This window comes from Adiantum capillus-veneris, chromosome 27 (genome assembly GCF_014529385.1).
Source record: "Adiantum capillus-veneris isolate H3 chromosome 27, ASM1452938v2, whole genome shotgun sequence".
Classification (NCBI taxonomy): Eukaryota; Viridiplantae; Streptophyta; class Polypodiopsida; order Polypodiales; family Pteridaceae; genus Adiantum; species Adiantum capillus-veneris.
The window spans coordinates 77,731,951-77,749,064 of record NC_140957.1 but is presented as its reverse complement, the minus strand read 5'-3'; the positions used below and the strand labels follow the sequence as shown (position 1 = coordinate 77,749,064).

The following is a 17,114-nucleotide window of genomic DNA, read 5'->3' as shown; positions in this document are numbered from 1 at the left end:
TGGACATGCATTGTATCTCGAAGTTGTTAGTCCTGCATATATCAAAGCATGAATCAAGCCAAGGCAAAGGGCTTGCGAATAGCGAGAATTTTGTAAATCAATAACCATTACCAGAAGCTTCTCCGTATCCTGGCCAATCATGCATAGTCCACATAAGAAGTCCATGGATCCTTGCATGTTGCTGTCCTACTGGTTCAACCGCATCTGCTATGTCGATCCCATGCCATAACTCATGGAGCTCGTCAACTAGTGGAGCTAGATAAACATCCATGTTTTTTGCCTTGAACTTACCAAGTACAATCAAGCTTAAAATCAAATGACCCTTCTTGATAGCAAGCCACGGCGGGAGGTTGTAATTGATAAGGCACACAGGCCAAGTGCTCCATGACGAGCTTCTCAAGCCAAATGGATTGACTCCATCCATTGCCATGCCCAAACGCAAATTGCGTGGTTCACTCTTAAAATGTGGCTAGGTATCTTCAATGTGCCTCCAAGCCTTCGAATCAGCGGGCACCCTAAATGTTGCGTCAGTGGATCTATTCGTAGAATGCCACCGCATCAACTTTGCAATGGAACCACAACGAAAACATGCTTTTTATCCTAGGAATAATAGGAAAATGCCGCAACACTTTAGCTAGCACTGTCTTGCCAACTGCATCTTGTTTGTAGCGCATTGCTCCGCACTTAGGACACGACAGACAGTTTGCGAATTCATTGCGAAAAAGAATGCAATCATTTGGACATGCATGAATCTTGTTGTAGTCCAAGCCAACTGAAGTCAGAAGTTGCTTTGCCTCTGGCCTGGAGGGGGGCATTTCATTGCCAGCCGGGAGAAGTTGCTCCCGCAATAACCTGTTTAAGCCACATTAAATTAAAAAGCTCTCCGAGCACATCACTGTTGCAATTGGAAAATCTCTTTTGTAAATTACTTACCTAAACAAAGCCGCAGTGACGCTTGCATCTGACCACCCGTACACTGACTGAAGATTCAAAAACGCCAGACAAGTACGAAGCACAGATATTTTGGCGCCTTCATAGATTGGTTGACGTGCCAACTTCCTCAACATGTTTTCAGGAGATAGGCGCACGGCTTCTGGTGCTGCTTCGTTCGCGTTCTCCTCGCTTGTCTGGAAGAAGGCATCCAGCATCTCCTCCATGCCGTCGTCTTCTGTCTGTAAGCCCTTTTTTGCTTCCATCCGTGGCTCTATATTGGTCGGACCTTCACGCATAATCTTTTTTCTCTCTCTCTCTCTCTCAGATGTAGGTGCTATGTCGCGGAAATCAATGCCCGTTCCGTAGGAGTCGTATCCCAGATTCTGTACGGTTTCTCTAGCAAACTCTTCGTACTTGTGCACATGCTCATTACATATCCTACGCTTGCGCAGGATTTGATACTTGCAGAGTGTGCACGAGCATGCAATATTTTCCTCCATGTTAGTTGATGACGTTGCCATCTACAATGATTATGAATGTTGTTTTAATATATATATATATATATATATATATATATATATAATACTCCTCACAATGTAAACTACCTCGCATTCTCTAGTCTTGCCCAATCTCCGTACACCTCGGTCCAGAGGTGTACGGAGATCAGGACCACCGGGTCAAAATCTCGTCTTTATTGGTCAAATCCTATATGGGTAGACACATACGTGCACTCCCAGGTGTACATGGAAATGCATGTAGCAGACAAAACCCCTTTGCCCCTTTTAGTTCCATAGTTTCTTCTCTGTCTACGAACCCACCAGCCTCCATTCCGAGGTAGCCTGTCAGAGAAAGCTTTCCAATGTCGCACTTGATGAATCATATATTAAAGCATGAACTTTTTTGTCATTTTGTAATGTTCCGTCTGTTTGCAATTTTTTGCACAGATTTTTCCAAGGATATTATGCCCATCCTGGTGTTTTTTTTCACCACATGCACAAGCCATGGAAGTTCTCAGCCCAATGAAAGTTTTCTACCTGATTGTAAACCGGACGGGGCCTCCATGTCCAAGCCAGAAGATAATGTGGAGATGTATGAGCAACTTGAGAAAGAACCCTAAGCCTTGCACGGTTCTTGCTCAAAAAAGCGATCTCGATCTCTCTTTCTCTCTCGATCTCACTCTCGCTATCTCTCTTTCTCTCTCTCTCGCTCTCGCTATCTCTCTTTCTCTCTCTCTATTTCCTTATTTTCCTATCTCTCTCTCTGTCTCGCTCTTCACTTCCCTACCTCTCTCTCTCTCTCTCTCTCTCTCTCTCTCTCTATATATATATATATATAATATATATATATATAATATATATATAACTCCCTTTCTCTATCTCTCTATTTCCTCTCTCTCTCTCTCTCTCACTCTCTCTCTCTCTCTCTTCTCCTCTCTCTCTCTCTCTCTCTCTCTCTCTCTCTACATCGTGTGTAGGAAAGAGAGAGAGAGAGAGAGAGGGGTTGGGGGGGGGGGCATAATACCTGCGCGGCAAGTGGAGGCCAAGATTTGAGCAGAGCGCAGGCGAAAATGGCCCCTGCTGCTCGCAGGTTTCACTTTTTCCCCCCAAATTTTTTGGCGTCGCTATACGTGTGGGAAATAAAGCCTTTCCACGTGTATATCGACGCACAATGCGACATGTATATCGACGCGTATATCGACGCCCGCTAATTTCGTCGATATACGCGCGTCGATATCTCCATGTTGTGTTGTAGTGAAAGTGACTCATGGGTTGTTGGTAATAGGGGGTGGATATTATTTCTATGTCGGATGGTGGCATGAGCGAGAGATAGGGAGTCAGGGAACCATATTAAAGAGTTGGAGACTTTAGAGCAAATTGGGGATCACCAATGTCTTGAAGATTTGGCCATATGGATAGATCTCAAACTATTTCTAAAGGCCAAAACTTCCACAAGGAAGTACTTGAAAATCTCTTTCGATCCATGCTCTCAAAACTTTGGCTAAGATTTGGCCATGTCGTCAAATCTAGCTCAGTTTGAAAGTGGGAATCCAAGAAGTCCCAAGTTCACTAATATGGTGTTACTAGATGTGTAAGTGTGGCCGCAAGTTGACGAGAGGAGAGAGACTAGGTCAATAGACGACGTTAATCTGATCATGCACAATGAGAGAGAGAGAGAGAGAGAGAGAGAGAGAGAGAGAGAGAGTTCACTCGTTGTTTCAACTACGAGTAATGGGTCCGCGCATGTATCCGAGGAAAAATAACTTCTCTCTCTGTGGCGTGTTACCACACACCAATCAATCTCCTTTCGGGACTAATCTTTCTGGAATTATCTTTGCTTTTTCTTCGAAACTACTACAGATATCGAATGTTTCTATTTTTCTACGGGCTTCATCGGGCATCGAAAATTTAGACTTTGGAATCTCTTGGGGTTGTATCCCACGCACATTGGTTCAATTAACCCGATTCTTTCTCTATACTTGAATCTTCAGCTCAATTCATAGGAAAAATCCCCGAGTCTCTTGGGATTGTTTACCTTCTCCTTCTACTTCTCGTTCTTCGTAAAACTCTCGGCTACTTCTACTTCTTCTCCTTATTCCCTCGTGCCAAATTCCATGGTGGTTTATATATCCATCGATTCTAAACTTATCATCAACCAAGCTTAGAATTCTTAAACAGCTCTCACTAAGTCATACTGGCTCACCTCCAAGCTACAAAAGGAGTGGGATAAGGCCTCATAGTGGTTTGCGCTCTATTTTATTCATTTGCTTACGAGATTCCTCCTACTTGCCTCTCAAAGCCTACCTTAGGATTCCTACCTCTTAAAAGGAAGAGTCGAGGATATTTCGAACCCGGAACCATAAGGACTGCAAGATTACGAATTACTACCTTAGGATTCCTACCTTTTAAAAGGGAGAGTCGAGGATTCGAACCCGGAACCAGAAGGACTGCAAGATTACAAATGCTTACGTAACCAATCGAGCATCCCTGCAAGGCTGACGATGATGAAAATTCGTTCAATAATGAAAAGATGAACATCCACTACCTGCTCGCACGGAGCAGGGCAGATGACTGCCACAGAGCAGGGCTTCCCCCTGCTCCTCCTTGCTACACCTGGATTTTGTGCGTGCTCTCACAAGCTCCATGTGCTCGCTCGTCGGCAACTCTACGCTGCTCGCATCTCTATCGCTCGAGCGGCCTTAATGTTGCTCGCTCCTGGATGTACTCACGCCCGTCAGTATCGTAGAGGATTCTGGCTTATTTTATTTTTCATAATGGGTGCCACATACTGGTTCATCTCCCAATTTATCAATTGGAATCTCACTATATTCCATCTCAAGCTCTGTGGGTTGCCGAGTCCAAGGGCCAAAAGAAACACTTGTCAGCGAGAATTGAACCCGACACACCGCAATCAGGAAGCATCCTTTGTGTTGAACCATCCCACCAGCACCAGGTGCTTGTGACATTGCTTGCCCCTTTGTTATAAAACAAGCAAGCCCCCAGTCCTCTGCCCGCCCCCGTGTCCTCCCTAGCCCAGTCGTCGTTGTCCAGCACACATAGCTCTTCCAATCTCGCATCACATTCTCCTACTCTGTCTGCTTGCTACAAGCCACGTTCTTCGCTGTCCTGCCTGCGAGTCGCAACCTCCTTCCCTGCTAAAGTGAAGAAAATGAAAGCATCTCCCAAGATTCCAATCTTTAACGAGCTATTTGAAATCGTGGCAACATATGATATACGTAACGGAGTCCTGCTTGAATTTTTTGGAGAGGAGCTCATGTGATGTCACGGCCCACGACACGACTCTACCCCTTGCCCCCGTCCTTTATAAAGCCTGTCGAAGCGTGCCTGTGCTGTAAAAGCTCTCCTCTCATCACTACACACGGCCAGCCTGCTATCTAAGAATTTCTTCACCTGCTGCATTTTACATGGCTCCACCTGCTGTTAAGTCGGTTCCTTTGGGGTCGCAGGGCCTCCACGTTTCCGCTCAGGGCCTGGGATGTATGGGCATGTCGTCCTTCTTTTATGGTCTCCCCAAGCCTGACGCCGACATGATCGCGCTCATTCACCACGCCGTCCACTCCGGCATCACCTTCCTCGACACCTCTGATGTCTATGGCCCCTTCACCAACGAGCTCCTCCTGGGCAAGGTATTCATTCTGTATTGTTTTCTCATGATTTAAGGTGGCATGTTGTATTCTGATTGAGCCAGTGTTTGTATGCATTTGTTGATGCGCGCTCACTAGCTTGTCAATAGTTACCCACTTCCAATGTAGTTGAAACCTACAAACATTTGTCTGTGTGCGCATGTAATCGATCATTTGGTTCTTAATGTATGTATACAGGCTCTCAAGGGCATAAGACATAAAGTCCAGCTTGCCACAAAGTTTGGCGCCACGATTGATACAGATACTGGCACATTTGGCATCAATGGAGATCCTGCATACATGCGTGCAGCTTGCGAAGCTAGCCTTAGGAGGCTTAATGTGGATTACATTGACTTGTACTACCAACATCGTATTGACACCAACGTTCCGATTGAAGTTACGGTGAGGTTACCTCCATAGAAGCTAAGCTGCCATGTTTTAATCATGGAACATATAACTTCAAACAGATGCGAACATTGAAATCACACCAGCATGTAAAATGCAGCAATACACGTATTTTTCAGGCACTTGTTGTTCGGCATGAGTTTTTATGTGCTCTGCTCCACAGGTGGGGGAAATGAAGAAGCTAGTGGAGGAAGGAAAGGTGAAGTATCTGGGGCTATCCGAGGCTTCAGCATCAACCATACGGCGGGCTCATGCAATTCACCCCATTAGTGCCGTCCAACTGGAGTGGTCTTTGTGGTCGCGTGATGTGGAGAAAGACATCATACCCCCCTGCAGGTGATCCTTGTTTCTTTTCATCTACTCTTCACGCTTGTATGTGTGTGATGCATGCTGTGTTGACCGTGGTTGACAGAAAGAATAAAACTGTCACTTCACACTGGCTCCTTTTCTCACATTAATTGCAGGGAACTCGGGATTGGAATAGTTGTGTATAGCCCGCTTGGTCGAGGGTTCTTTTCAGCTGGTGCAAAAATCCTAGAAAACGCAACAGAAACAGATTTCCGCAAGGTATGTTGTGCTGTTCGATAAGCTTGCAGAATCATTTATATGCTGAATAGTCTGTGTGCAATCTATACGTTAAAACTCACTTCCTTTTATTCATTGGCCTGTTTGCATGGTACTTGAAAGTGTAGATTGCGCAGCCAAGGATGCAGGGAGTAAATCTTGAAAAAAATCAGATCTTGTTTGAAGCATTACAAGAGTTGGCTGCAAGAAAAGGGTGCACGCCAGGACAGGTCGCACTTGCTTGGGTTCAGCACCAAGGGGATGACGTCGTACCCATTCCCGGCACAACTCGCGTCAAGAATTTCGAGGAAAATGTGGGTGCCCTTGATGTGAAGTTGAGCAAAGCAGAGGTGGAGGAGATTGTGGCTTTGTTTCACGAGGGCGCTATTGCCGGAGAGCGTTATGAGGATGCACATCTGTTGATGTCTCACCAGAATTCCGATACTCCTCCCTTGTCTGCATGGACAGCTCCTTGATTTTGCGTTTTCATCTCTCTTGCTGCAAGTTGATGCGACTATGGAAGCATCCAAGTTCCAGTTACTAGAAGCTTGTGAAGGCAAGCTACCGGACATGCCATCACAACAATTCCTCACTACTCTGCCTCTCTACCCATCCAAACGACTATGCACTCCCAATGATGATAAGGAATCACCTCATAGACTTCTTGTCCGTATTATCACCATCCAAATTAGCATCTATGTATCCCTATAGCTCCAATACTACATATACATTGCATAAAACATGCACATAATGAAGTTTACCTCTAATTTTGGGATCAAGAGGTAACCTACCAAGACCAAAAATCAAAACTGCATAAACCTTCAAATACAAACTAGAGTTTTCTACATGAAGGCTTTCCAACATTGCAGAATACAGAGTAGAGTTTTGTTTTTTCTTCATAGTGCAACTCAACAGCATCATTCCAATTGTGGTATGTTGATCGTAACAATCATGGAAGTTTCCATATCTCTACAATTGTACCGTATGACCATACGACACAACATACGCAACAGTATGACATGGCATAGCTACCCGGAATGGGAAATCGGAATGGCAACATGCATGAAATATCATCCCCTTTTATGGATACTCATGTCTGAAACACGAAACAGGGATTCGGAATGGGAGATTGGAACAGGGAACGTAGACCTAAAAATGGCCATTCCTTGTGACTATGTGATCAACATGGTTCTTGGGAGTTATTTGAAAGACACATCCTACAAATCTAAATCATATGACGTGAATGGTAGTACACAATAAAGAAACCATACCAAACTTTATTACACGATAGTATGATGACAACCCTTGTTGCAATGCTCCCACTATCTTGTTCCTTTACGTGGTGGGTTTCCTTTTTTTTTGTTTTAAGTGCTGACAAGTCAGATTTTTTTATTCCACCAACGCCGTGCATTAGGCTGGGCACCTAGGGCCATCCTTTTCCTTAAGATACTGCCAAGGGCACTTAGTGGGGATCGAACCCGTTGGTGATGCAAGTCCAACCCTCTTCCAACTAAGCTAGCCCCATTGGATAAACATGGTGGCTTTCTTAAACACATAATCTACATACGCACCAGCCTTGCTAATTTAATTTCCAGGCATTGAAATAGTTTTATAACCACAGCTTCCTACTATACTTTGACAACATGTCCACAAATCACAAACAACCCACAAACATAGCTTAAATTTAGTTTGAAAAAAGTGCAAAACCTTATGCGAGAAGGCAGTCTTTGGATCCATGTGATGCAAAAAGCAACAATTAATTATAATGATTGCAGATGTACCTTATTGTTTCCATATTTGAAATGGGAACACATGTCTCCTCACTAACTGTTTGGAGCACACAATTGAGCCAAATGCATGTCTTCTTGCCCAATGTTTTATGTGATCTTCGTCTTTGTTATGAAACCAAATTAAGAGCTGGGTCTTTCTATGGCTAAAAGTATTAGTAGTATTCTTGGTAATAATGTGTCCCACAATTTTGAAAACTAGTATTAGTATCAATTTCTCTTCCTGCTAGACAACATTAGCACTTTTGAACAAAAACTTCCTATGTTAACAAGGAGCGTCTCCTTATTAAAAAGGCTGAGGAAGGCTATCATATCAATTTAAAGGCAATAAATTAATCCACAACATTTCCTTTGTATTTTTAGTATACCTAAAACTAAGGGAAAAAAGGGGAGCAAATGCTCACTTGCTTTCTCTAAAATGGTCTCAAATACCACTAAAGAATTGATGCATAGTGGGTCTGAACCTAACTCTAAGCTTGACATGTTGAAAATATAGGATTGATGTGTTATGGCATATCGACAATGGAAAATTGAATCTTTTTAAAGGTTTGCATGCCTCATGTATATCAACTTCAGAGCCGATTTATGTGTAGAGATGTTCATGTAAAAAGTCCAAGTGTGTGACCCGTCCTCCAAACGGAAGCTATCCGAGCCACATACACACACACAGTTTATAAAATAGAGGTATTCGTTAGCCTTATCCAGGTAGAAAATATATATATATAGCAATGATGCAAATCTTTAAGGATTATCTTTAAAAGTTCATGAGAATTGTTTTGGTGTTTTCACCATATTCTCAATTTCTTCTTTCACTTTTATCGCATAATTGGGGTTCATTCAGTTTCATTACATCCTGATGGGTCTTGCATTAGTCTTTATTGGGGTCCTGTGTTCACCATATACTTTGGCTCATGAGTGGTTTCCAATGCTCTTACCGTTGTTCCCTTGAGTTCAAGACTCGTGCTATAGATCTTTGAGTTCTCTTAGAGTTGTTCCTACGATGCTTTAAGAAAGAAATTTTCCTTCCATCTTGTACGTCTTGGGTAAGAGCCATGATGAAGAGAAGAAAAATTGCTACCATTATACTTTCTTAATAATCTCTAACCCTATTATGGTACATTCTCGGTACATTAAAGTTTTGAAATGACACCATGCCATGCTTATCAATCAAAAACCATTCTCCCGCACTTAATGTTTTTCTGATTGCTTCTTCTTCTTGATGCTTGCTATAGTACAAACCACATTCCTACAATTAAAGTTAAAGAGTGCACTATGATCTGACAAGATACAAAATCAGAGAGCTCAATGTATGGTCGTTTTTGTGAAGGGTTGTGTTAGCGGGTCACCGCGACGGACGTCTGCAGCATAGTTTTCTGGCACTAACATAATGTCAATTCTCAGGGAGACTCCATGAGATCGTCAATCTCACGAAGTGAACCTTAACAAGCAAACACAACAATTCTACAAGCAAACCAACACTCAATGATCAGGGGAATCTACATATGTCCTTTCTCACAGCTCTAGGTCATCACGCCATTTCGGCACTCGAACGGACTCGAAATGCAACGAAACATTAGGAGGAGGTCTACGACACGTAGGGGCACTATCCTAGCAAGTCTGGTTGCAATCTGACAAGGTACCAAAATCGCGATCCATCATGAAAAAGGTCATGAAAACTGCAATAGAACATGCCAAAAATATCGTCCTATGGTCTAAGAACGCTCTCCTATGGTCAAAAGGATTAAAAACAGCAATTTAAGCACTCAAATCTACAATTATAGCTCACAAACGCGTAGTCGTGAAGCACAGCAAAACTGACAATGCTTACACTTGAATTAAAGAGCAAAGAGAGAGGAACACAATGCAAGTTTCTGAATCGAAAACGGATTACCGAATCATTAGCTGCGATGATTACAAGTTTGGAGCAGCTCGTAGCTGGAGCGTACGTTTTTTGAGCTCCCTCTCCCTTCCTCTTCTAAAGATAAGCCCCCTTCACATTAAGTTTATTGACCTTTATACCTAGGGCATTCTAAATGGCCAGTGGCCGGCTCACATGGACCTTTACAAATATCATTATAGCATTACAACTCAGGGGATTGATTCACTACTTTGGAATCAGGATTTACACAGAGTATTACTACACTAGCACAGGAAAATAATAAACTACAAATGTGGTGTCCGGCTACGTGTCTGACCAATTGAACGCCCGTTTGATCTATCCTCAAACATTCCCCCCTTCCTCATTCGTGTCGTCCCTTGACACGACCTTGTGTAGTCTTGTCATAGGGTTGTCTTCAGCTTTGTCTTCAAGGGTGGACTTCAACTTGGGAAGTGCTTTGTCGTTGATGACGCCCCCCCCTTCCTTGAGTGATTCATATATGTCATGTTATTGATACGTGATTTGATCTTTGATCTTTGATTTTCGAGGCAACTTTTATTCTTGATGTGCATTCACCTCTTTGTTGCCAGTCTTAGCCGCAATAAGGATGGATGCTGATTTGTCTGAGCTTGTAGAATTGATCCTCTTTGTTGTGTGGACTTTACGATCGATTTGCGTTCAAGGTCCGTTGCAATTTGAGTTCTCCATAATAGGTAGCCGGTGTTGCACTGTGTGAGCTACTTTTGATTGTTGTTGATGATTCTCTCACGGAATTTGTCATTGCTTGTCGTTGTAGGCCATTCTTTGACTTGCCATTGTTGATGGAGCTTTTTTTTCACCCTTGAAGATAAAAGATGCTCTTGATAAGCATATGGAGACCTGCAATTTTTGCTCCAAGTCGTTGATTGATGTGGGTATCCATTTCCTTATTGTTGATGTAGAAGGAATATATACAAGAAGTTGATGATGAGGTCTAGATTAGGGTCTTAAAACCTAGATGACCGAAGGAAAAAAACCCGGTGGCAAAAAAGTGCCTTTGCTATACGCTCTTATTGGAGTTGAGCATTTGGACTTGAAGTACCTGTCATGCAAGGTGAGTGCTTGGGAGAAACAAAGGAAGAGTGCCAATGCAAGTGCATATTATGGGACACTCTATATGCTTATGAGACATTTTCAAACAAAAGCATGCAGTGTAAGAGATGGATTTGATGGGTGCTTCAAGGAAAAAATGTAGCACATGTGACATCAAAGGACGTCTCAATAGCTTCCATGTTTCCAAGAAGGGTATTCGATGTAGAAGCTTCTCCACTCATTTCTGACTGTGTTGAGTGCGTGAGTGTCTTTTGGACTTCCTCCTTCACTTACCACTATACTACAATGACTTCGAATCTTATGCTCACCTATACCAGCATGAGCGACACAACATAATTATGCTCAACTCTTCCATATTGAGGAGTAACTAGAATAGCTAAGACGCTTAGACCACAGAGAATATTACATGAAGGTTTGGGACTAATGCCTAGCTCATTTAGTGGCTTAGCTGCCCGACTCTGACTTTTATGCCATGTATTTTTAATGGCGACTTGGACTTACCTGTTCAAGGCCAGAAACCCAATTCCATACGTTTTGGAAATTTAGGCCTCTTCCCTTGTTTTGGTCTTTGGATGCCACCATTTTTTTCAGTAGTTGGCATACTTTGGCTCCTCTTGACTTGCTTGTTGTATGTTCCCACTGCTTTGTGACTCGTTTGATGCTACCCACCCTGTCACCTTTTGTTGTTGAGGCTGAACTTGTGCTTCATGTATCCAAACTGGGTCTTTGACTTTGATGTGCTCTTTGGATACCAACACCTGGGTGACATTCTTTGGCTTCTTTTGGATGCTTTTTTGTGATGGAAACTTTGGGTGATAGACTTTTTGCTTTGGTTTCCATTGCATTGTTGGTGATATGGCCCTTGACGTAGAGGCTTTGCGGAAAATTTGATGGAAGCTCGTTGAAGGTAAAGTTGTCTGGCGAGGTTGATATACTTCAGTTTTTACCTTTGCTTTACCTTTTTCCGTGATGGTTGGTTTCTCCTTTTCTGCATTGGATTGAGGTGCTTTTGGGGCTTTTGATGGTGTTGTTGTTGCGGCTTTTGATTGTTGTCGAAAGAAGATGTTCCTCCAGTTTTCTGTCAAGACTAGACTCTCTTTGATATGATGGGAGTCGATTATGTGGAAAGTATCTTTATACTCCCCGATACTCAACTTGAGTACGGCTTCTATCATGCCAAAGCTAGGAATCGGCATTTTTGAGCTTGTGTACACGATCTCCTCTAGCTCAGTGATTGGCGGCTTTCCCATCATGATCCATGTTCCATAAGTCATTAGATTCTTTGTCGCTTCTGAATCTATCACAGATGAACATGTGATTTTGAGTCCTGTTTCTCCGCATATGCTGAATTTGATCATTGTAGGAGATAGTCCATCTTCTTCTTTGTCCCTGTTCTTGTTTTGATCTTCCATTTGCTGAACTTTTGATGTTGAACTTGGAAATTTTTTTCCTTCATCTGCTTTCATTTGCACTTTTTCTCGAGTCGGCTTCTTTGAAACAGCTTTTGTCGATTCTTCAGGTATGTCAATGATGACATATTCTCGTTGTTGCTCTGCTTCCTTCATGTGCACTTTGGCATCATGCTCCATGATGTAGCTATCTGTCTCAACTTTTCTGCTTTCACACTCACAAACTTCATTAGCTTCCTTCAACACCTTTATCGTAAACAAGGGAGTTACATCATACCCATCTTCATCGCAAAATTTAGTAAGGGTCACCTCATTCGCACAGACATCAAGAGTTGCCAATATTTAATCCCATCCAAAGGGATCAAATAACTCCTCTGGAAAAGGTTCTGGTACATATGCCTCATCTTCTACTGAACGGTCTAGGATGCAATCTTTGTTTCTAAGACTTCCACTCTCAAGAGCTCCATACATCCAAATATGCGCTTTGCTTTCCAAATCAGTTATGGAGTTTAAGTCTTCCCCCGCGGTTCTCACTCCTATAAGCTACATCTCTATAACTATGATCTTTGACACTGATTTTTGTAGTAATTTCCTTGTGTCTTAAGTAGATATAGTCATAGCCCCAGTCTTGTACCATTTTGAGCTGATGCATGAATGGTCTGCCCAATATGATATCAAAGTTGCTGCTCTTGTCAAAATCCATTATGGCAAAGTTATGCTCATACTCAATGCCACACGAGGATACAATGATTTGTTCTAATATTCCACTCGGTTTCTCCATGTATCCATCCGCTAATTGCAATTTCATTTGCGTTTTCCTACGAGCAGGCTTTCCCCATTTTTTCCATATCTCTTTGGTTGCAATGGCAATTCCTGCCCCACTATCTAATATAGCAACCATATTTACTCCTTTGTACTCAATTGGTAAGGTGGTGTTTCCTTCGTCTCCTTCACAGTAGTCACCCACCTTATTTACCGGTACTGGCTTTGTCTGTCGCTTCTTCGGTGAGGTGTCATCCATGTTTTTGTTCGCAAGTTGGTCATGAGAAGGGATTTTCAACCCCATGTTTTCCAGGTGTTTGCTCATTTGGCCCCATAGATGCGGTCTAATTTTCAGTAGCTCTGAGAGATAAAGTGTGTATTTTATAGGAGAAGACATCAATTCATGTAAGCTCTTGGTATCAATCATTTTTGGTGTGTCTTTCCACTGAGAAGGTACCATTTTAACCTTGGATTTTATCTCGTGTTCTCCTATGAAAGATGGCAAAGTCTTTAGAGAGCGTGGTTTACTCTCTTCAGATGCAACAGACCCATCATCCCCGTATAGATATCGTATATCTCCTGGGAAAAATTCATGATCCATGTTTATCTCAGGGATATGTGCTGACTGTAAAGTAGTACTACCATCTTTTCGGTTTCTAATCGATTGCCACAAGGATTGTGGCCACGGTTCTTCTACCTCCGGAATAGGCATCACTGCTTGTGACTCCACCCCATCTGTGGTATTGGGTACTTCCCTTGTATCTAAAGGTGCCTCAAATTTCGGCTCTTCCTAGTCTTTGTTTACAATACCATGACTTTCCAATTCCTAGATTTTTTCATGGATTAGCACCTCCACTTTGGGAGCATCTGGAACATGTGGTTCCATAAGATCTTGGGCCTTCTCCCTCCTCCTCTCTCCTCCCTCCCTCTCCTCTCCCTCCCCGCCCCTACCTTCCTCCTCCTCCTCCCCAATCTCTCTCTCCCCCCATCCCCCCTTCTCTCCTCGTATCTTCCTCCATCTCCCTCCCCCTCTATCTTTTTATCCTTTGCTTCCTCACGCAACAGCTGCGATGGTGCTTACGGACATCACAAATCGTTTGCTTCCACCACCACTACTCTGCACACCAAAAGCATACATATTTGCTTGCCCACGGTGTTTGCAACAAAGGCCGCATGTGAGGGTGATCAAAGGTCATCACAGGAATGTCGCGCTATCGGTGAGACGAATGCTGACATTTGGGTGGATGGCCATTTTTACCCTTACGATCCTATAAGCCACTTCCATCCATCCTTTAATAGCCTTTTGACATTTCTTCAATATCTTGGGAGGGGAAAAGCAGGGTTGTTAAGCTATTGCAAGCGTGTATCGGTGCAGGTGCTTCTTTGCATATGTGGATGCAGCTCTTAAGCTCAAGACGGCGGCATTACAAGATAGTATTGCTCTTTGGAGAGGGAGGTTGAAACTCTTCAACAAAAAATGCAAGAAAAAGATACCTACGTTATGAAGCTTGCCAACACCATTACGTATTTGAAAGAAACTCCCCTTGGTGCAAGGGAGCGCAAATGCACGTATTCATCCATTAAAACCCTTGCACATTCGGGTGGAGCACGCAAATAACGAGTGACAACCAGAAGGTGATTTGATCTTTACTTGCATAATATATTCTTACTTCACACTATTTTCAAACATTTATCTTGTTGGTTGCTAGAAACTTCATCTAGGAGGCATGCGGTGGAACAAGCCAAGATGATCGAGTCAACCTGCTCACTAGTTGTCTCAATACCCATGATGTGATTTCTATCTTACAATCACTGGAGGAAAGCACATTAAGTATGTAGTCACCAAGGACCTTATGAACAAATTGAGAAATGTGTTGGTGAAGATGATGTGCAACAAGCTTGTGATGAGGCGGTTCCTAATGCCATCTCTGACCAAGACATCCAACCTCTTTTGCTTATTTTTGGTCGATTTCATTGTATGTTGTAATTTGAAGCCATGTAATCTGCCTTTTGCAAATCTGGCACCATGAAAAACGCTCCAATGAAGCCTCTCTATGGTCTTGGTGATTATCTACCAGAGATGGTTGAAATCAATAGGACCTAGCTCCTCCTTTGAACTCAAGTGGATATGAAATCCTTCAAACAAGGTAGAGTAGTGGCTGTGTGATAGGGTATCAATGTTGGGAGTAGTGTGTGTGTGTGTGTGTGTGTGTGTGTGTGTGTGTGTGTGTGTGTGTGTGTGTGTGTGAGAGAGAGAGAGAGAGAGAGAGAGAGAGAGAGAGAGAGAGAGAGAGAGAGAGAGATGGCATAACCTGATGGGAACACCCTCCAAAATAGGCCATATTGGAACTTTTGTGAGTATCTGCAAATCAACACAACAGCCAATGCAATGCAAACGCATTTGTGGCCATTGCATTAGAGTCCTCAAACACTCTAGCAAGATAGTTCTCGTCATCGACACAAAGCAAGTGTCATAATAATCAATATCTAATTATCCTAAATGATTTTTTCATGTTAAACTGATCATTTAATGTGGGGAAGTGCCAGGGGAGAAAAAGCTAGAATATTGGTTAAGTTAGCAGATCGGCCATAGTAGGGATCCAAAGGAGGAAAAATAGGAATCCAAAGGGACAGACATCTGCAAAAGAGCTATGTGCAACAATGGGCTCCAAAGACCTTAGGGTTCAGCCCATTAAGACTTCCAAAATGCTAAGGTTCCAAAATTCGTTCAAAGGTCAAAAGCCTAGGGAAATTGGATGCTTTGTGTGTGTCCCAAAAGTCTTCAACCATCCCTATATAGGAGGAGGCGAGCCCTAGAAGTAGGAGATGAGAGAGAAACTCACACACACACAAGCTCCGTGTACACAAAGGGAATGAGGGACACATGTCAGCTCCCTAGCCCAGAAGGCGTACTCAATTCCTATTGGATGGCCTTGGAGGTAGACCAATGAGAATTAGGCTAGAGTAAATCTAGTTTAATTAATTTAAAAATAGTTAATAAAAGAACCATTAATAATTAATCTCTCTAGAAGACATTGGACAGTCTCCCAAGGGGTCCAATGAGAATTTAGCAGCCCAATGGCTTGCCTGATTCCTATTGTCCAAGAGGAAAAGGGGTCCAATGAGAGTTTAGTTGAATTAAATAATTACCTGAAGCTCTCACAAAAGGGGAAAGGGGGACACATGTCATAAGACTATCATTTATGCTGCTTAATTTCCATTGGCTAGGCCTGGGGAGGTCTAATTGTGATGCAAATCCAACCAAGAGCCAAGATTCAATGCATGCTCATCTCCTCTACCATGCTAATTACTAAGCTAGGATATGCTAATATGAGTGATTATGTGAGGAGATGTACATCGCGTAAGAATACTCCATCTTCCTCTCAATCTACTGTCATACCCCGCTAGCTCTTGCCATCTTCGAAGGTCTGTGAGGTCTTGGGTCTGAGACCGTGAGGGAATTGATGTTGTGTTTAAGAAGTGTTGTGCTTAGTGCCTGAAGTTTCCATCATCATAGCACTAGCTAGTATTGAAGGAACACAAAGAATTGTATTGTAAAATGTCTCTCTTGATGGGAGAAACCATAATACAAAGCCTTTTGGAGGGGGGACCGGCTCCATGCAAATCCGGTCCTCAACTGTTGTCAATTGCTTAATTTCTCTCTCTTTTGAAGTATTGTTCATGCTATCTAACTAGGTGTTATACTTTTTGTTGCTCTTTCCACCCAAGCACTCTTGTTATTCTCATTAGGAATCTATTCTAATGAAATGCTCACTATGTTCATGCTATTCCACTACACACAAGTTACTACACCATTAAATGTTACATTGGTATCAGAGCACAAGGTTTCTCTTTTCTTGCTCAAGAAGGGAGGTCCTCAAGCTAGCTATGAATGGTTGGTATTATTTATTGCATGTGAGTAAGTAGAATATGGATTTTTCAACCTTGCAATGCGCCTGCCTTTGTGCAGTTAACGGGGCATCACCGTCAAGAGCTATGGTCTTAATAGTGGAGTCCTACGGGGCTTGCCTACGGCTTAACCACTATTGAGCTATTAGAAGCTTGACAGGAGCCGGTGTTGTTTTGGTGTTGAACGAACCTCTCTTTTATTCCTTGCAATTAATGGTATTCGAGCCACGGGT

General features: G+C 42.8%; 1 protein-coding gene across 1 annotated transcript; it reads left to right on the top strand.

The window, feature by feature from the left end:
- The first annotated feature begins 4,778 nt into the window (after positions 1-4,778).
- On the top strand, positions 4,779-7,361 carry LOC147422237 (putative aldo-keto reductase 2). Its single transcript, XM_086502609.1, has 5 exons — positions 4,779-5,077; positions 5,273-5,476; positions 5,643-5,815; positions 5,944-6,046; positions 6,172-7,361. Exons 1-5 carry the CDS (start codon positions 4,856-4,858, stop codon positions 6,517-6,519), a joined length of 1,050 nt encoding a protein of 349 aa, XP_086358735.1. The 5' UTR covers positions 4,779-4,855; the 3' UTR covers positions 6,520-7,361.
- The last annotated feature ends 9,753 nt before the right edge of the window (positions 7,362-17,114 follow it).

Coding starts and splice junctions, on each gene's coding strand:
- LOC147422237 (XM_086502609.1), top strand. CDS start 4,856: ATGGCTCCACCTGCTGTTAAGTCGGTTCCTTTGGGGTCGCAGGGCCTC. Junction 5,078..5,272: donor ACGAGCTCCTCCTGGGCAAG/GTATTCATTCTG, acceptor GTATGTATACAG/GCTCTCAAGGGCATAAGACA. Junction 5,816..5,943: donor GACATCATACCCCCCTGCAG/GTGATCCTTGTT, acceptor CATTAATTGCAG/GGAACTCGGGATTGGAATAG.